Raw genomic sequence first — 21,636 nt, forward strand, 5'->3', positions numbered from 1 at the left:
TCAATCACTGGTTAGGGCACAAACAAGAATCAATGAATGCATGCATAAATAAGTGGAATAACAAATCAATGTTTCTTTTTCTCTCTCCTCTCACTCCCCTTCTCTCTTTCACCTTTTCCTCTCTCTCTTTCTCCCCCTCCCTTCTTCTTATTCCCCTTCCTCCCTCTCTCTAAAATCAATCAATCAATAAAGTGTACAATTCAGTGGTTTTTAGTCTATTCACAGTTTTGCAACCATCATCATATTGTAGCTATTGATTTACTTTTGGTAGATAGAAAAATCACAGCAGTCGAAAAGATCCCTGAGGCCCTGGCCTTTTGTCTCAGCGGTAGAGCATTGGTCTGGTGTGTGGAAGTCCCAGGTTCGATTTCCGGCCAGGGCACATAGAAGAGGCGCCATCTGCTTCTCCATCCTTCCCTCCTTTCTCTCTACTCTCTCTCTTCCCCTCCCAGCCAAGGCTCCATTGGAGCAAAGTTGGCCCGGGTGCTGAGGACAGCTGCATGGCCTCTGCCTCAGGCGCTAGAATGGCTCTGGTTGCAACAGAGCAACGCTGTAGGTGAGCAGAGCATCACCCCCTAGTGGGCATGCCGGGTGGATCCCAGTCGGGTGCATGCGGGAGTCTGTCTGTCTGTCTGCCTGCCTCCCCGCTTCTCACATCAGAAAAATACAAAATATAAAATAAAAGATCCCTGACTAGACATGGAAAACCTGGCTTACTAGCTGGGCTCTTCCCAGCTCTGAGCAGATCTTGGGACCTCTAACCTTTGAAATGCAAAGATTGAGCTATTCACTTGCATATTTAAAAAACAACTAAGTTTCTTCTCTGTATATGCCAAAGATTTTTTTTTTTTGTATTTTTCTGAAGTGAGAAGCGGGAAGACAGAGAAACAGACTCCCACATGTGCCCGATTGGGATCCCCCGGCATGCCCACTAGGAGGTGATGCTCTGTCCATCTGGGGCATTGTCAGTTGCAACTAGAGCCATTCCAGAGCCTGAGATGGAGGCCATGGAGCCATTCCCAGCGTCTGGGCCAACTTTGCTCCAACAGAGCCCTGGCTGCAGGAGGGGAAGAGAGAGAGAGAAAGGAGAGCAGGAAGGGTGGAGAAGCAGATGGGCGCTTCTTCTATATGCCCTGACCAGAAATAGAACCTGGGACATCTACATGCCGGGCTGATGCTCTACCACTGAGCCAGCTCGCCAGGGCCTTTGCCAAAGGAATTTTTATAAAAAACGCTATACTCTTGTCTTGGCAGAGTCCATAGTCCAACAGATAATTAGTAAGGTGTCATCCAGTTTGAAGGTTCAGTGTGGTTTGTTTTTTGTCGTGTTTTTTTTTTGTCTTCTGATGTTCTGGCAATGACCATTTAGAAAAATTAGCCTTTCTAGCCATTTAAGATGGAAAACTTCCATTGATGGAAAGGGTCATTTGGTTCATGGTTGGGTATTTGAACATTAGATAGGGCTTTGTGAGTATAACTTTACTTTTTGTAATTCAAGTACTATCTCTGTGTGAACTGTATTTTAGAGGAGACCACATATGACTTTTCTTTTTTCTGTCTTGAAAGGTACTCACAAATCTCTCGAGTTGGGCTTTTGAAAATCCCTTCAAGTGTTGCCCCATCCTTTCTCCAGTAAAGATTTTTCTCCTTGGCAGTAGTGCTAATGCTATCTGGGCACTTCAGATCGGGGCATTTCCAGTAAGACACAAACAGCTATTCACAAATCTGAGGGCTTTCTTCTTTTCCCAGGCCTATCTGGCAGTGTCCCAAGAGTTCACTGGCTTTTCACTCTGAACATCAAATAACAGTGCTGCTGAGGCAAGTTCCTAGTTCACCTTACACTGGAGAACCAGATCAGCACAGTAGCAGAGTTTTCTGAATTGGCATTTTTCTTTGAGTAAGGATGTTTTTATTTACACTCTCTTAACCTTAAATGGCAAACAGACTGCTTTTTTATAATCTAAGTAGAACAATGTTCTTAGAGAATACGTGGTATCACATTGAGTAGGGAAATTTCCTCCAACTTACTCTCTTCTTTGCAACTTTGATTTGTTAACATCTCAAAATAGCTTCTGTCTTCATGGAGTTTCTATAAAAGCTACCCCCCAAAAAAAGAGAGAGAGGCCCTGGCCAGTTGGCTCAGTGGTAGAGCATCGGCCTGGCATGCGGGAGTCCCGGGTTCGATTCCCGGCCAGGGCACACAGGAGAGGCACCCATCTGCTTCTCCACCCCTCCCCCTCTCCTTCCTCTCTGTTTCTCTCTTCCCCTCCCGCAGCCAAGGCTCCATTGGAGCAAAGTTGGCCCGAGCGCTGAGGATGGCTCTGTGGCCTCTGCCTCAGGCACTAGAATGGCTCTGGTTGCAACAGAGCGATGCCCCAGATGGGCAGAGCATCGCCCCCTGGTGGGCATGCCGGGTGGATCCCGGTCGGGCGCATGCGGGAGTCTGTTTGACTGCCTCCCCGTTTCCAACTTCAGAAAAATACAAAAAAAAAAAAAAAGAGAGAGAGAGGGAGAAGAATTATTGAACAGGACCTGGTGAATGAGGAGAAATAATAAGAATTTGGAAGTAAGGTTTTACAGACTTTTAGAAAGAGCTCAGGGACCTAGATCTTCATTCACTGTGCCACTGCTCTCATGCAGAAGTCTTTTAATAGGGAATCAGATTCCCCATGAGTACGATGAGGAGGTCACCTTCCTATATCCATGATTCTCTTATGATTCTATATGGAGTACAGAGTTTGGGATAATTATTCAAGAAATAAATATAGGGCTTATTAATAGGGCCTTAAGATTTGTTTTAATCATCTCTCAAGAAAAAAAGTTAACCAGACAAGATCCCTAACTGAATGCATGAGAATAATTCAAAATAACTATATTTAGAGCTGAATTTGCCACGCATAAGGGTGTTACCCTGATTTTGCCATTAAATCATTATGCAGCCATGGGCAAGTCCTGCTACTGGGCTGCGCCTTGGTTTTACTCTCTGCAGATGACTGCAATATTACTAAACTCACCCAAGTGCTGAAAGGTTTCATTAAGGCTATTAAGTCCTTGTAATTACAAGGGAGGAGGTGGTAGTATTGGATAAAGTGGCTTACCTAATATATGAGAGGTTTCTATGTTATAAATATTTTTTCAGGAAAAAAGTAGGGACAAAAAGTAAAAGATAGAATTTAGGTTTTTAAGCCTAATTTATAAACTAATTATGTTTTATGATATTGCTTTTTACAATTAATTTTTAAAAAGAAACTATACTTTGAGAGATGTATCAGTCTCTTGCTGTCTAATAAGATTTTAATTTGGAGTTTCTTATATGTATGTGTCTTTTATGTACCATCTTAATTTTGTCAGAAATTATCTCTGACAAAAGGTAATTTAAGCCTTGTTTTCTAGAACAGGAGGAAAATTTGGTGCCAGCACTAAATGGTTTAGAGATGGTAGATACATTTGAGATGTGTGGAGTTCTTATTAGGGACTTAGACCCTTTCCTTATTTAGCACATCAGTCAGAAGGAACATGATGGTTTTTAAAATTATGGCAGGAGTGTAAATAGGCACAACTACTCCAAGAGCAATTGAGCAGTTATACTTCCAAGTATATATACCGTAGAGCAGTGGTTCTCATAATGTGGCTCTTTGACCAGCAGCACCAACAGTACGTGGAACTAGTTAGAAATGTACATTTTCAGGCCTCACCTAGGCTACTGAAACCCTGGAGGATGGGCCTAGTGATACATGTTTTAACAAGCCCTTTAGGTGATTCTGATACTTGCTAAAGGTGAGAAACTCTGGCCCAGAGAAACTCTTGCGGTGTGCACTAAGAAACACATAAGGAAGCTCACTTCAGCTAAGGGATCATATGTAATATCTCATTTAATCTTCCCAGCAACCGTATTAGCTTAATCCTGTATTAACCCCATTTTACTAAGGAATTATGGCCATAGTCACAGAGCTAGTAAGATTTGAAGCTGGGACTTGAATGAATTCTTTTAACTACAGTGCAGTCTTTAAAACCTAGAATCTCAGAACAGGCTAGAGCAATTTATATTTTCATTAATTTGGGGAAAGTCAAAGCAGCTTCTGCTATGGATTCAGAAGAAAAAATTGTTTTTATTGATCAAGACATTCACTAGTATAGTAGGTCATTTACATTTATTATCTCATTCAATCTTTGTAATAGTTCTTTGATGCATGTCTGTTATCCTCATTTTATAGATGAGAAGTTAAGTAATTTCCCCAAATTTATACAGCTAGTAAATACCTAGACTTGAGCCCATCCTGTGCCCCAAACCCATGTGTTTCTACTGCAGCTAATTTTCTTTTTCTTTGGTCAAGTTTAAAATCAGTTAAAAAATAGAGCATGAAGCTACTCAGGTTATGTATGAATAACAGAAGAGTTGAATTCTAAATAAAGAAGTAAAATGCCTTTATCCACCATAAAATTAAGTGAAGAACAATAAGATTGTAAAATAAATGTTAAATTTCCCAAAGGACATTTATTACATTTCTAAACCCATTTAAGAGAAGTATTTATTTATTTTTCTTCCTATCATGATTTCTCTGATTTTGGCACAAAACAGAAGATTCTGGGATTGCTTATTAGAATAATAATTATTTTGTGTCAACTGGCCTAATATTCCAAGATCTTCAGGGCTAAGTTTGAGACAGTTCCATTGCATGTGTAATACCCTTAGCTTAAGCAGTACTTTTCTGGAATTTTTCTTCTGAATGTCCTGCTTTTTTCAGGTGAAAATCGTAGCACTGAATGAGAATATTACTCTTAGGTCAGCCCTAGATAAAAATCTGAAGAGTGCTGTGACTACTGCTTTCCTCATGCTTCCTGAAAGCTTTTCTGAAGAAGACCTTTTTATAGAGATTGCCGGACTCTCCTATTCAGGTTAGTAGGTTTGGTGCCCATGTTTTGTGCAAGAAGATTTGTTGTTTGAAGACCTTGTAAACACCCCCCTGCTCTCCCTGCACTGGAGCTGCAGCGACCTTAGTTCTGAATCCCATTACTTCCTGTGTAGGTTACTGCAAAACTCAGTGGTTCCAAAGTCTCTTCCTCTCCACATCTGTACCTAAATTACCCTAGGGTAATCTTTTTTTTGTTGCTATTCTTAATTTTTATTTTTAAACAATTTTAAACTTACAGAAAAGTTTCAGTGATGGCACAGAAAACCCATATGCTCTCTTCCCAGATTTACAAGTTTTAACATTTGTTTTATCATTCTCTCTGTATCGGTGGTTTTCAAACCTTAGTGTGCAATCCCCTGGAGGGCTTTTAAAATAGACTGCTGGGCCCACTCCCAGAGCTGATTTTAGCAGGTCTGGGGTAGGGCCCAAGAATTTGTATTTCTAGCAAGTTCCTAGGTAATGCTGATACTCTTTCAGGCATTTCACTCTGAGAGCCACTGCTCTCCCTTCATGTGTAAATACACTGTATTAGTTTGGGTTTTTTCCTAATTATTTGAGAGTAGATCATTTATTATGTTCCCCCCCTTTTTTTGTGACAGAGACAGAGAGAGGGACAGATAGAGGGACAGATAGGGACAGACAGGAAGGGAGAGAGATGAGAAGCATCAATTCTTCGTTGTGGCACCTTAGTTATTTGTTGATTGCTTTCTTATATGTTCCTTGACCTGGAGGCTACAGCAGAGTGAGTGACCACTTGCTCAAGCCAGCGACCATGGGGTCATGTCTGTGATCCCATGCTCAAGCCGGTGACCTTGCACTCAAGCTGGTGAGCCCGCGCTCAAGCTGGATGAGCCTGTGCTCAGCTGGATGAGCCTGTGCTCAAGCCAGTGACCTGTAGGGTTTCGAACCTGGGTCCTCCATGTCCCAGTCTGATGTTCTATCCACTGCGCCACCGCCTGGTCAGGCTATTATGTTCCCTTTAGGCCAGATACTTTAATATGTGTTTCCAAAGAACAGAGACACTTTCTTACATAACCAATAGTACAGTTTTCAAATTCAGGAAATTTTACACAGATTCGGTACTTTTATTAAATTGGCAATCCATAGTTCACATGTTGTCAGGTGTCCCAATAATTTTTATAGCATGTTTTCCTCCAGTACATGAGCGAGTCAGGGATCATATATTGTATGAGATGTCATGTCTCTTATATCTTTTAATCTGGAATACGTCCTCAGCCTTTCTTGGTCTTACATGACATTCACATTTTTGAAGTCTACACACTAGTGATGTTTGTACCCTGGTAAACAGTGTTTTTCTCACTTCTAAACAATTTATGGGGAGACATTTGAAGATCATGCACATATCCTTTCCTTATCAACCTTTTCCTCCTAGGTCACGCACCCATTGACGATTCTTGCTCAAACCCATCTCTTTACTGTGATGGTTACAAAATGGTAACCTTCCAACTTCACCTCTTCCTCCACATTAAGGAAAGCTTTCCCTTCTTTCCCATTTATTTTTCTACCTAAGGATTCACTTCCTTTCCCTTTCCCCTTAACCAGGGTGTTCCTCAGAGATGTCAGGGGCTCCTTCAGAGGGCAGGGGGGAGCTGAGAGGAGAGAGCCCTGACCCTCACCTTAGCTTCCACCAGTGGAGGGAGTGCCACACTTGTCTTTCCAGGTACTAAGGAGCTGTATAAAACTGCATTTACGAAAAAGTCTTCTACTTAAAAAATAGTTTAAACACCACTATCTTAAGTAAATATCCTTTTTTCCAACTTTTAAATATGAGTCAAAAAACTTTATGCCCAAAATATTGCAAAAGCAGTTTGTTCATTTTCTAAATCCCTGTACAGATAAGATTTCATGGAAATGTAATGCTGAAAGAGACCTTAAAGGTCTTGTTCTTCAGTGTTTTTCCCAAAATGTGTCTAGCATGATCATACTATAATTACAACACTGGGGAGAAAGGAAGTGAAATTACCTCCATCTTCAGTTGCTTGCACCTTGATGTGGCAGCATCCCTGCTGTTGAGATGAAAGTGGGGGAGGACAAAACATGGGGAAAGGGGTCACTTTGTTAGGGTAATTCTCTGGCCTTGCTCCCTGTGAAAAAGGTGGACCAGAAGCCTTTTATTTTCTGTGGAAGAAAATGCAGAACTATTCTCTACTTTGCCCACACCACAACCATGCTTCCATATTTTTTCCCCACGTCATCAACATCAGCATAGTATTAGGCAGCTTCTAGGACTTTTCTATAAATTCTGAACATTAACAAAAAATGTTTATCAAATGAAATAACTGCTTTCCCCTATTAATAGACTTCAAGTTAGCATTCAGGATAATATCAACCTTCAGCAGATTTTTGCTTTGCATCCTGGCAGACTCATATTTTATACTCCTGGTTTCTCCTGTGCTCTGAGACATATCCAAGTTGTTTGGTAAATACTTGGTGACTCATAGCAGTATCATTCTCCATTTTGTTTCCTTTATAATATTTATTAAGATCTACTGTATAGCAGCACTGTACAAGACACAAAAAGGTAGGTAGATAGGTAATTTATTCTACCATTGAATCCTCACACAATAGCCTATTTGTTTTAACAAATATTTATTCTTCCATGTGCCACATGCTGTGCTAGGCCCTAGGTATACTCTAGTTAGCATGACATGAGTGAAATACTTCATGGAGATTTTGTTCTTTTAGGGAGAGACTGACAATAAGCTATATGGTAACTTCAGATAGTGGTTAAATGCTATGAGAAGTAAATAAATCAGGTTGAGGGTGGGTCCATCTTCATAGTGGATAGTCAAGGAAGGCTTTTTGACAGTGTTGACATCTAAGCTGAGATCTTAAAGTGATAAAGAGCAGCCCTGGGCTGTTGGGAGAGAGGCTGTCAGAGAAAGGGAGTTGCTTCCCAAGAGCCAGGTTTCAAATCTTGGTGTGTCAGACTCCAGTCATTCCCTTTCTCATCTAGTCTCCTCTTGTTTTCTTGCCTTTAAATTATTTATTGCTTAACCCAGATTTGGATCTGAGAATTTGGCCAAGTATCCTACATTACTCATTTCAGTGTGGTTGGCTTCTTCTTACTGCAAAACTTAGGCTACAATTCTTGGGAAATCCTCTCCAGAGGGAACTGGTTACAACTCTCTATAGTCGCTAGCTTATGAATGAGACTTTTTCCAAAGCCAGTTATTTAGAACTGGGAATATACTTTCCCATTGAAACAACATTATGTATGATGGTTGTTCCTAAGCCAGGATACAGTATAATTAATGGCTACCTAGTCTATAATATACTGGAATTAGACTAGAATAGGAGGATCTAAACCCTGCAGGTAGACATCTTTCATAGGTATGAGACTTGCCCCAGGTGATGTGGTGAAAGGCGAGCTTTTCCTCCTGCCTTTCCTAGGTTTCTGAGAACCCATTGTCGTTGAGTGGATCAGATTCTATCCCTTTGGCAAACCACTCAAACCTCCCAAACTCTCAGAATATTCTGAACTTTAAATTACCTACCAATCTCATTTTATTTACAACATTGACACTTTCATATATTTCCAGTTCAGAGATTATATGTTGTCCCTAACTTGTGAAGTTCAACATTTCTCCCTAGAAGGGGTAGAGGGGTGGGTGTGCAAGGGACAGAAAACACAGTGTTTCTCCATGTGACTGGACAAGTTTCTGCCAGTAATTACTGGCAGAGGCAAGGTCTAGCAGTTATTATTAGTTATATTAATAGCCCCGACATTTAATGTAGTACTTAAGTGTCACTTTGACTGCCCTGGGGTCAGTATCTATGGTATTGTTGTAAATGATGGTGAGAAAGGAGTAGGTGGAAGATGAGAGCCTGAAAAATGGGGAGGAAAGTTTTCTAATCCTTCAGTTATTCTTAGAATTCAGCATTTAAGAAAATAGAAAAGGAAAACCAAATAAACTTTAAAATTCACCTTGAACTTTCTGTAAGTACAAACTATTAAAATGACTAATTGTAGGTAATGATCCTGGTTTAACATTTATCAAGTGAATCAGCATTTCATACCTTAAAAAATTTGACTATATAATTTTTGTTCTAAGGAACTTCACATCAATCAACATATGCAGTCATAGTGAGTCAGTGGTAGACTTACAAAGTAACACGTGTGAAAGAGGAAATGGGGTTTGTGAAGGAACATGGCTTGTTTAACGAAGAAGGAGAAGATTGATGTGACTAAAGTACAAGGCTTGTGACAGGAGTAAATAGCATTTATTATTTTATGCCATAAATGACTCTCAATACCTTTTTTTTTGAGAGAGAGAAAGAAAGAAAGGGAGAAAGATGAGAAGTATCAACTAGTTGCAGCACTTTAGTTGTTCATTGATTGCTTCCCATACGTACCTTGACAGGGAGTCAGTGGGCTGCAGCTGAGCCAGTGACCTTTTGCTTAAGGCCAGCGACCTTGGGCTTCAAACCAGTGACCATAGGATCATATCAATGATCCCATGCTCAAGCCAGCAATCTCACTCTCAAGCTGGCAACCTTGGGGTCTCGAACCTGGGACGTCGGATCAGAGTCCCAGATTGACATTCTATCCATTGCGCCACCACTGGTTAGGTGACTCCCAATACTTTTGATCTGGAAACTACCATAGTTTAATCCTCACAAAACAACCCATTGATTTGGGAGCTGTATTATTGCCACATTTTACAGAAAACTAAGGCCCAGTTCTGTCCAGGGTTGGCAATCTGCTAAGTTAGTAGGTGTTGGAGCTGAAATTTAGCCAACCCTCTTAACCATTTATCTTCACTGCTTCTCTGGTATTTTGGAAGAAGAGGTTGGACCCAGGCCAGGTTGGGCAGGGCACTGAATACAAAGTGAAAAAAAAAAAAGGAATTTGACAAGCTGTACACAACTAGGATCCATAGAAATTTTCAGGCATTGCAAGATAGTCTGGGCCCTGGCCAATGGCTCAGTGAATAGAACGTGGGCCTGGTAATGGACATCCTGGGTTCAATTCCCAGTCAGGGCACACAGGTAAAACGACCATCTGCTTCTCCACCCCCTCCCCCTTTTCTCCCTCTTCCCTTCCTGCAGCCAGTGGCTCAGTTGGTTCAAGTATGGCCCCAGGTGCTGAGAATAGCTCTGAGCACATCAGCTTCAGGTACTCAAGCTTTGACCCCAGATGGGATTGCCAGGTGGATCCCAGTCAGGGTGCATGCGGGAGTCTGCCTTACTATCTCCCCTCCTCACCTAAAGAAAAAAATAAGGTATTCTGAGATTTGTTATCGTGAAAAGATCATTTTGCTAGCCCTGTGTAGGAGGCAGAGAAACAAAATCAGGGAAAAGTTTTATTCATTCAGCAAATAATTACAAGAGTCTTCTCTATGCCAAGCAGTCTTTTAAGTTCTGAAGACAAAGGAAGTAAATAAGGCAGGCATGATCCCAGCCCTCATGGGACTTTCATTCCAGTTGAAAAGTAGGACAGCAAACAGTGGCAGCACTAGAATGGGAAGAAGGTGAATGTGGCCTCGGGGAAGACCTCTCTAGGAGATGACATTTGAACTAAGCACCAACATATGAGGACCGGTGAGCAGAGCCCAGATGAGAGCTGTCCAGGCAGAGAGGAGCCTGCTGGGGTATAGTTTGGACAATGTCCGTGTCTGGTCATCCTTGTATCCTCCGTCTCTGGAACACTGTGTGGCTCATAGTAGGCAGCCTGTACGTATTTGTTGGCAAGAAGGGCAAGGTGAATGATGATGAGGGCTTGGACTAGAGCAGCGCCTCAGTGAGGTGAGCAGCTTTACATGATAATACTGTAATTAGCATTAAAGCCTTAACTACTTGAATTAAGCATCCTATTTTGAATTTTGGGTTTTTTTAAAACATGATATTAATTCATGGAAGGCAGCCTTAGTGAAATGTTTAAAGTTGGGGCTCTGGAGTCAGATGCCTGGCTTCAAATCTTAAATGTACCCTTAATTAACTTTCCATCTTTGGGCAAGTTTCTTGTTTCCTTACAACTCAATTACTTTATCTCTAAAGAAGATGTTTATACAGGTTAAATTAAATCACATAAAGTGCTTAGCACAATGCCTGGCACATAGTAAATGCTCAATATTATTACTTTAGATATATGTTTGAATTAACACAGCCATTTGATGTAATAGACAACAGAAAAGTAAATACTACATTCAGACTTCAATGTGAATACTAGCTTTGTAGATGTGCTTAACCTTTTTGAGCCCCGTTTTCTTATTTGTAAAATGGAAATATCATATAAAAAGGTTTTCAATGAGATTATATGTATAAAAGCCTCCAGCATCGTACCTCACTGATAGTTGGTGCTCAGAAAATGATTGCTATAATTATTTATTGCTATTATGTTTTATTGATGGCTATATATAGGTTTTCCCAGGTTGAGATACCGTGTTTTGCTCAGTCGTTCAGTGATTGAGGGACACTCAAGTCGGCTCTATTTATCATTGTTTTATTAATGACACTACTATGAATCACTTTGGACAACTTACTTTAGTAGGAGAAGGGGGCTCAGGGGGCACTGACTTCCTTGGACATGTTCTCCAAAGTGCAATTATGTAATTATAAGAATTACAGAAAAAAAAAGAATTACAGAACTTCTTACATGTTGATATATAATGTCTGTCAAAATTAGCAGAATATTGAGGTCAGGTGGATTTATTTGGCCCTTTACAGTTCTTAGGAATGAAAAACACCTTCAAGCACTCTTGTGTAAGAGAGAGAATGGGTTTCTTTCAATGTCAAATTGAACTTCTAGGAATAAGACAAAGCAGTGAAGAAGTTTAATTGCCAGTTGAGTGATTCTTGGAGAAAAAAATTAGAAGTGGGTGCCAGAGCTCTAAAGTGTGAGTAAACATCCTCATTTCTGGATCCTGGTAAAAGTCAGTACGGAAATTTTTTTTCTGGAGTGAGAGCTATTAAGATTTATTCCATGATAGTCACACTATCTGAAACCTTGCAAGCAGTGTCATGTGATGCCTTTCATGTTGAGGATTAGGTATTTCAGTAATTTGGAAGCATATTTCTCTATGCTTGACCAGATCAGCTTTTGCTGAAGACTCAGTTGGAACTCTTTGCACTTGTCACTTGCTAATTTCTGAAAGTACAACACTCCTAAAAGAATATTATTTATTAGTAATATCTAACATTTATGGATTACTTACTGTTTGCCAGATATTGTTACTTTTTTAATTATATTTTTCAATTACAGATGACATTTAATGTTTTGTATTAGTTTCAGATGTACAGCATAGCATTAGACAATTATATAATTTATGAAGTGATCCTGCCAATAATTCTAGTACACACCTGTCAGGTATTGTTTAGATGTTTTACATGCATTAACTCATTTAATCCCTGAAATTATGAACTATTACGTCTATTTTACATTTGAGGTGCTGAAGCCTAGAGGAGTTAAGTAGCTTATCCTGGGTCATGTATCTTGTAAGGGCCAAGCTAGGCTTTGAACACAGGTGGTCTGGTTCTAGAATCCTCACTCTTAACCCTTCACTGTTATGCAAAGGGTCTGTCATAGTGATTGTTATTCCTGGTTCACAGCTGGGACACTCTTCCCTCAGAGACCTTTGTGGCTCATCCTCCACTCCTTCTCATCTTTTTTCTGCTTCTGTTTTCTTCACAATACTTTCCACCACCTGAAATACTATTTATTTTATTTGTAGCTTTGTTTGTCTTTGGTCTATGTTCCACCACTGAATGGACAGGGTAGAAATTTTTGTCTTGTTTAGCTCATTCTATTCCAATGCTGACCTGATGCTCAGTAAATGACAAATGAATGGATGGATGGTTGAATGGTTCTGATATTGGTTCCTTCCTGAACCAGCGTTATAAACTTGATTTCTCTTCATCCCTCCCCACACCCTTCCATTTTGTGTTCTGTAAAGTATGTAAAAGAAAAAGTAATTGAAATTTATATCACTAAGTATATCAACTATCTATTTTTATTTCATTCCCTTCCACATCTGAGTTAGTCTTCTGCAGCCATGGAGATAATTTTGAGGATGCATTTTAAATTGTGTAATAGACTGCTTCCTACAAATACCGCCTTGGTCATCTTTGAATAAATATACTGCTCCCAAAAATTAGGGGATATTTTATCGCTCTATATTCATTTTGAAATATCCCCTAATTTTTGTGAGCGGTATATTTTGTCCACATGTAAAAGAATGAAGTTGGATGTCTAACTTCTCCTGTGTGCCCTGGCTGGGAATCGAACCCGGGTCCTCCGCACGCTAGGCCGACGCTCTACCGCTGAGCCAACCGGTCAGGGCAACAGACATTTTTTAAAAGAGTATACAAATAGCAAATAAGCATATTAAAGATGCTCAACCTCATTAGTCATTAAGAAAATGTCAAAACCACAGAGACACCATTTCGCATACACTACAACAGCTATAATCAAAAAGATAGACAAGCCTGACCAGTGGTGGTGCTGTGGATGAAGCATCAACCTGTTTACCCTGAGGTCGCAGGTTCGAAACCCTAGGCTTGCCTGATCAAGGCTTATCTGGGAGTTGATGCTTCCTGCTCCTCTCCCTCTTCTTTCTCCCTCTCTCTCCTCTCTCTAAAATGAACAAATTAAGAAAAAAAGACAAGAGCAAGAGCAAGTATTGATGAGGATGTGAAGAAATTGAAACCCTGATACATTGCTGGTGGGATTATAAAATGGTACAGCTACTTTGGAAAACAGTTTGTCAGTTTCTCAAAATATTAAACAGAGTTATCCTATGATCCAGCAGTTCTACTCCTAGGTATCTGCCCTATAGAAATGAGAACATATATCCACACAAAAACTTGTACACAGCCTGACCTCTGGTGGCACGGTGGATAAAGCGTCAACCTGAATGCTGAGGTTGCCGGTTCAAAACCCTGGGCTTGCCTATCAAGGCACATATGGGAGTTGATGCTTCCTGCTCCTTCCCCTGTTCTATCTCTTTCCTCTCTCTCTCCCTCCAATAAAAATGGGTAAATAAAATCCTTAAAAAAATTTTTTAAAAACTTGTACACAAATGTTCATAGCAACATTTTTTGTAATAAATAGCCTAAAACTGGAAACAACCCGAATGTTCATCAACTGAGGAATGGGTAAATCAAATGTGGCACATTTATCCAGTGGAATATTATTTAGCCATAAATGGGAATAAGTACCAATGGGTGCTACAACATGAACTTTGAAAGCAGATGCTAAGTCAGAAAAGACCATATGTTGTATAATTTCATTTATATAAAATGTCCAAAATCAACAAGTCTATAGAGACGGAAAGTAGATTATCTTTGCCAAGGGCTGGGGGTGTAAGGGTGGAAGGAGATGGAGAGTGACTGATAATGGATACAGCATTTCCTTTAGGGAGGCCAAAAGTTTCTAAAATTAGATAGTTGCATAACTCTATAAATATGCTAAAAAAACATTGAATTGTATACTTTACATAAGTGAATTATATGGTATATAAATTATGCCTCCAAAAACTGTTAAAAATGAATATTATTTTGCCATATGAACCTTCAGTTTGGGCTACTGTTCTTAAACACATGTTTTTATGTCACTTGCTGCCTTAGGTAGGTATCTTTATATCTCCAATGTCTGGCACAGCTCCTTGTACTTTGTAGCCATCCAAATTTTTTTTTTTTTTGTATTTTTCTGAAGTTGGAAACGGGGAGAGACAGTCAGACAGACTCCCGCATGCACCCGACCGGGATCCACCCGGCACACTCACCAGGGGGCAATGCTCTGCCCACCAGGGGGCGATGCTCTGCCCCTCCAGGGCGTAGGTCTGCCACGACCAGAGCCACTCTAGCGCCTGGGGCAGAGGCCAAGGAGCCATCCCCAGCGCCCGGGCCATCTTTGCTCCAATGGAGCCTCGCTGCGGGAGGGGAAGAGAGAGACAGAGAGGAAGGAGAGGGGGAGGGGTGGAGAGGCAGATGGGCGCCTCTCCTGTGTGCCCTGGCCGGGAATCGAACCCGGGACCTCTGCACACCAGGCCGACGCTCTACCACTGAGCCAACCGGCCAGGGCCCCATCCAAATATTTTTTGAACTGAAATGACAGCAGTATTGCAGTTAGTCAAGAGGTAATAAAGTTAACCAGTTGTTATCTTCAAAGACTCAGCTTTCTCTACCCCCTGTCCTTTGCCCATCATATTTGTGTGTGTGTGTGTGTGTGTGTGTGTGTGTGTGTGTGTGTGTGTGTGTGTGTGTATGAGAGAGAGGGTGGGGGGTGAAGGATAACAATATATGCTTAACTATTTACAAAGCATTCTCAAATACATTAACTTGTTTAAATCTAAAAGCAATCTTGTAAGGTTAGTACAATTGTGATAGCCATTTTATAAAGAAGGAAACTAATTCAGAAAGTTCATCTCCAGTCACCATGGACATTGTCAGACTTGAAAGCCTTTCCACTGTACTTCACAGCCCCTCACATCCCTACATCCATAATGTCCCTAACCACTGATGGCAGGCCAACTACTGATGGTTTATAAATCTCTGGGTTTGTCTCATTTCAGAGTCAAAGAGAAATAATCCTTTTGGTTACCCATTTTATTAGATTGGCTTGAGCAGTCAAGAGTTAAACCCATCAATAGAGTCATAAAATAAAAGTCAGCAGTTAGTTTTACTCAATTTTTGTGTTTTGTTGCAAACATCTCTGGAGGTAAGAAAAATTTATTCTTATGATCAGATGCTGGTTCATGCTGTGTGTTCTGAAGAAATGGGTAATAATCCCATTTGCTTGCTGTTGCCTATGGCTGAGCTAGTCCTGCTGCACTGCAGTTGGAGAAATTCAGTTCAGCAGATATTGATGTGCCTCCCATGTGCCAGGCAGTGTGCAAGGAGCTGGGGAGCCAGAGATGAGTAAGCTCCTGTCCTTATTCTCAGAGGCTCCGGAGTATTTTCCAGGTTCTTTTGGGAGGATTTGAATTAGTTTGGTAAAATGCAATCTCTCTCTCTCAGAAAGTATAAGAATTTTTGGTCAGTGAATGTATAGAAGGAGAAGAAATGACACAAGTGTTTAGAACTCAACAGTGATCCAAACTGATCTTTCTCTTCAGAGTCAACCATGTTAGATTCAGCGTTTGATGACATTTCATCCCCTCACAGATCAATAGAATCCATTTATTGTCTCTAAATAAAAGCCTACAGGTTTACACACTTGAAATCCAGCTTCCTCTCCATTCACATTTGCCACATCATCACATATCTGTATCCTGTGAATTTATTTTAAAATGCTAGAAGTAATATGCCAATATTACATAAGTGAGGGCATGGAGGAAAATTACAAAGTGGAGTAAAATAGTCACCTCAAATGTCACTTCCCTGATATTGAAAGGCAGCTGGATCCTGTACCTCACTCTTCTTTCTCATCTGTAAAATTGGGAATAATTTAGACCAGGGGACCCCAAACTATGGCCCACGGGACGCATGCGGCCCCTGAGGCCATTTATCCGGCCCCCGTCACACTTCTGGAAGGAGCACCTCTTTCATTGGTGGTCAGTGAGAGGAGCACAGTTCCCATTGAAATACTGGTCAGTTTGTTGATTTAAATTTACTTGTTCTTTATTTTAAATATTGTATTTGTTCCTGTTTTGTTTTTTTACTTTAAGATATGTGCAGTGTGCATAGGGATTTGTTCATAGTTTTTTTTATAGTTCGGCCCTCCAGCGGTCTGAGGGACAGTGAACTGGCCCCCTGTGTAAAAAGTTTGGGGACCCCTGAATTAGACTAAACATGGTAGCAAATGTAAAACACACATACCCACAAAAATCCACAATAAATGTATATCTTGTTAGAGTAGAAATAACCATTTTTAATATAATCCTTTTGTCTTGTTTTTCCTGTTTTTTTACAAAATTCTTTTCTCAAACGTTTGTATTTTTTTTTTCTTATATGATCATTTTCCATCTTGTGCTGTGTGAGTACTGCAACTTTTAATAGTTGTATACTGTTCCATGGTAGGGTATGGGTATACCATCATAGTTCATCCACTCCCCTATTGTTAAACAATTGGGTTGCTTCTAGTATTTCAATATTATAGATAGTACTTCAGTGAACAGTTGTATGTATGTAGTGTATTGACTTAGCTCCTTGGAAATCTTCAGCAGTTTACTACATCTCTGTCTTTGTTGCCTTGATGCTGAATGGGGTTGGAATAGTATCTCTTGAGGGGATAGCTGTGCAGATTAAATGAAGAAATGCAGCAAAGCAATAGGAACAGTGCCTGGCACTTAGCAGATGCTCAGTAAACTTTACCTCTTAACCTCTGTTTCAGTTTATTTCTTTAGGCTTGCTCTCCAAAGATGGATTTTAGCAATTTATGATGTCAACAGCAGTGATCTCAGGTTTTAACTCTTTAACTCTCTTTCCTTTTAAAATAATAGTGAGAAAAAAAAAACAAGTTCATCCATATTTGGGCAGCTTATTATGACTTATTCTGCTCACTGCCTTGAAGAGTCAGAACTCATATCACGAAAGCTGGGTTCCTGAGCTTTTTGTATGTTTTTCTGAGTTTGCAGTCCCCAGCTGCTTTCCACCAGGTTGTAGTAGCATAAGTGGGTTTTAAAAACAGGCATAATTTATTCCTTAATGAAGTATGTATACTTTTGAGTACCTTTTTAGTTTTTCTAATACAAACTAACAGATTTTTTTTGCTCTAGGAAAATCTGTGGTGTCATGTAATGATTTTGATGATCCCTCCCTTCAGCCCCACCCTTTTTACCCCCAAAAAATAAATCGACGAGGGTAATCATTTGTCCTGATTTGCCTAGTTTGTTTGTACTTGTCTTGGTGGAATTATTCATAGTGCTCCCTTCACCCTCAAAAGTGACCTAGTTTGGAAAATAAATCAAATTGTCACCTTGTCCCAGGGGATTCCTCAGTAGCTGGATTATTTGCCTATGCTACGTACTTGCTACTTTATTGCTGTCCTAGACAACTATCTGTCCAACAAAGGTTTTAGCCATTGCTCTTACCAAGCTTCACCTGGGAGGTCCTCACATGTGCCCAGCCTTGAATTTAAAAAAAAAAATTTTTTAATTTATTGATTTCAGTGAGAAAGTAATGGATTTTAGTAGAGAGAGAGAGGGACAGGAACACAGAGCCATTCCTACATGTCCCCTGACCAGGGAACAAAGCGGCAACCTCTGTGCTTTGGGACGATGCTCTAACCCAGTGGTCCCCAACCTTTTTTGGGCTACAGACTGGTTTAATGTCAGAAAATATTTTTACGGACCTGCCTTTAGGGTGGGACAGATAAATGTATCACGTGACCGAGACAAGCATCAAGAGTGAGTCGAGTGAGTCTTAGACGGATGTAACAGAGGGAATCTGGTAATTTTTAAAAAATAAAACATCGTTCAGACTTAAACATAAATAAAACAGAAATAATGTAAGTTATTTATTCTTTCTCTGCGGACCGGTACCAAATGCGGACCGAGGGTTGGGGACCACTGCTCTAACCAACTGAGCTATCCAGCCAGGGCACCAGCCTTGAATTAACATTAGCCCAATAGGCATTCACTCAAGTTTTACCATTTTATTACCTTTCCCCCACTCCATATCTTACTAATAATTGTCAGTGGCATAGGAAGGAGAGGGCACTTCAAATTTGTTTCAAAAGTTGCTCTTTGTCCTTCAGAATTATTTATTTTGCAGCTTAATTCATTCCATAAGCAAATGTATCATTCTCATTTCTCTCCACTTAAAAATTTAAAAATTATGTCCTAACCAGATAGCTCGGTTGGTTAGCGCATTGCCCCTAAGCACAGAGGTTGCTGGTTCGATCCCTGGTCAGGGCACATACTGGGACAGATCAATGTTTCTGTATTTCTCTCTCCCTTCCTCTCTCCTAAAATCAATAAATAAAAATTTTTTAAAAAAATTTTAATTATATCTGCTTTCAAGTTCATCTTAAATGTAAACAAGATACTAGTACTTTTAACACTCACTGCTTTTGCCTTTAGCAAATATAATCAGGTGTTTATATTCATAAACCACCTCAAAAGCCCTCATGGAAACATGTCCATGCTGAGTAGTGACAGGGACACGTCTAAGGTGATACAGCCCCTGTCTCCATGCTTGTTCACAAGATGAAAGTTTGTAAGTACAGAAGCTTTGCATTGGAAAAACAAAAACAGATTAGCCTCTCGATGATGATTACCTTTTGTACTTAGGTAACTATATTTTAATTGTTATAGAGGGCTTTATGATTTGAAATGCTTTCTTTTTTTCCCCAAGTAAGTGCCTTCATTCCTTGGGCGATGAGTTCATGGTTTTAAGGAGGAAAAGGAAATGTTTTGAATGAGGGATACTGCCATTTTGAACTAGTGCAGTATCAAAGTGGGGCTGTAGTCCATAGGTCAGAATGTGGATTATCAATGGAAAATTTGTTTTTCCGTTTGTTTTAACCAGGCGACTTTCGGATGGCGGTTGGAGAGGATAAGGCAAAAGTGTTGAATATTGTAAAGCCCAACGTAGCCCACTTTCGTGAGCTGTATGGCAACATACTACAGGAGAATCCACAAGTGGTGTATAAAATCCAGCAAGGCAGACTGGAGGTAACTGTGGAAAATAACTTCTACTGTTTCTAAAGCAAGATCTATTTTAAGGGGGAAAGTAAGAGTTAGAGCAGTGTAACTAATGTAATAACATATTTTTAAAAGTAAGCTTTATATATAAACATGTTCTTCTGTATATTGGGAATAATGCTAAAAAAAGTAACAAAAGAGACTGATAATAAGAGGCCACCTTTGGAGAAGGGCACCAGAGGCTGGCATGTGGAACAAGGCTTGTCTCCACCAAATATATCTCTTTTGCCATTTGAAATTCTTACTCTGTATATTACCAGTCAAAAATAAGTGAAAATCAACTCTCAGATTACCTTTTTTCTGTCTCTAATCCCATTTACCTCCCCAGAGGTAAGCTTTCTAACAGTTTGGCATTTATTCTTCCAGATTATTTTGCATGAATTTTTGTATATATAAATATTTGTACCTTTACACATGTATGAAGCATTTTGGTGTTTTTTTTGTTTGGTTTTGTTTTACATAAATGGACTCATACATATTATTCTGAAGCTTGTTTTTATCTGCCATTTATTATATATGTATATTATATCTTAAAACTGTTTAATACATTAAACAAAACTTTCAAGGTATTTTAAAATTAATATTAAGTATTTGAAAATAAATACTAAAAACTTTTCCTTTGAGAAAAATAATTTGGACTTGAGGTTTTTTTAACATTATAGAAACCTCAGTTTTAAAAAATTTTTAGCATAAAGAACACATTATTTTACCTTTTATGCTTTTCTTCCAAATAATAGGGCCACTAAAATTATATTGAATAATAAAATTGCCTGACCTGTGGTAGTGCGGTGGATAAAGCGTCAGCCTGGAACACAAGATCCCTGGTTCAAAACCCTGACCTTGTCTGGTCAAGACACATATGGAAGTTGATGCTTCCTGTTCCTCCCCCCTCCCCTTCTCTCTCTTTCTCTCTGTCTCTTTTTCTTTCTCTCCCCTCTCTAAAATGAATAAATTTAAAAAAATTTTAAAAGCCTGACCAGACGGTGGCACAATGGATAGAGCTCAGCCTGAGACACAGAGGACCCAGGTTTGAAACCCCGAGATCGCGGAATTGGGCACAGGCTCACCAGCTTGAGCACAGGGTCACAGGCTTGAGCATGGGATCATAGACATGACCCCATGGTTGCTAGCTTGAGCTCAAAGGCCGCTGGCTTGAAGCCCAAGGTTGCTGGCTTGAGCAAGAGGTCACTGGCTCAGCTGGAGCCCCCCTGGTCAAGGCACATATGAGAAGGTGATCAATGAACAACTAAGATGGTGACAACCAAGAGTTGATAATTCTCATCTCTCTCCCTTCCTGTCTGTCTGTCCCTATCTTTCCCTCTCTCTTTCTCTCTCTCTCTCTCACTAAAATAATAATAAAATTAATGGAATTTTTAGAACTGAAAGGGAACTTTTAAAAATAAGAATTTTAAACATAAGGAAAGAATAAAATATTAAGAAATGCGGAGGCCCTGGCCGGTTGGCTCAGCGGTAGAATGTTGGCCCTGCTGTGTGGAAGTCCTGGGTTTGATTCCCATCCAGGGCACACAGGAGAAGCGCCCATCTGTTTCTCCACCCTTACCCTTCTCCTTTCTCTCTCTCTCTTCCCCTCCCGCAGCCAAGGCTCCATTGGAGCAAAGTTGGCCTGGGCTCTGAGGATGGCTCCATGGCCTCCGACTCAGGTGCTAGAATGGCTCCGATTGCAGCGGAGCAACACCCGAGAGGGGCCAAGCATCGCCCCCTAATGGGCATGCCAGGTGGATCCCAGTCAGGCATGCGGGAGTCTGTCTGTCTGCCTATCCTCCTACCCTGCTTCTCACTTCAGAAAAATACAAAAAAAAAAAATTCCCAGAATACCCACCACTCCACTGAGCAGAGTTTGCCATATTTGCTTCAGACTGAGATTTTTTGTTTTTAATTTACACTCTTCTCAAAGTAATGCACGCACATGGTTTAAAAACCAAATGGTACCTCAAGGTTTATAACAGAAAGTTAGAGTTCTGTACTATATACCTCTCTACATCTCAGTGCTGCTCCCTAGGCACCTGCTTTTATCTCATTAGCTGATTCTTCTGATGGTTAACTCCATATTTCTTTTTGTTTTGCTTTGATTTAAGTAATGTTTTGGAAGATTT

The 21,636-nt window shown here is 40.2% G+C and overlaps 1 protein-coding gene across 6 annotated transcripts in view; it reads left to right on the forward strand.

Annotated features, from left to right (window-relative positions):
* TAMM41 (TAM41 mitochondrial translocator assembly and maintenance homolog) overlaps positions 1-21,636 on the forward strand; it is an 85,469-nt gene that overhangs the window by 11,862 nt on the left and 51,971 nt on the right. For 5 of the 6 annotated variants that reach the window (XM_066350791.1, XM_066350794.1, XM_066350792.1 and 2 more), the window contains exons 4-5: positions 4,746-4,896; positions 19,347-19,492. In XM_066350791.1, coding sequence (XP_066206888.1) covers positions 4,746-4,896; positions 19,347-19,492 — 297 coding nt within the window. Of the gene's footprint in view, positions 1-1,749; positions 1,898-4,745; positions 4,897-19,346; positions 19,493-21,636 lie in introns of all 6 variants that reach the window. The other variant, XM_066350797.1, reaches the window with a different exon arrangement.

The sequence above is a fragment of the Saccopteryx leptura genome, chromosome 10, assembly GCF_036850995.1.
Source record: "Saccopteryx leptura isolate mSacLep1 chromosome 10, mSacLep1_pri_phased_curated, whole genome shotgun sequence".
Classification (NCBI taxonomy): domain Eukaryota; kingdom Metazoa; phylum Chordata; class Mammalia; order Chiroptera; family Emballonuridae; genus Saccopteryx; species Saccopteryx leptura.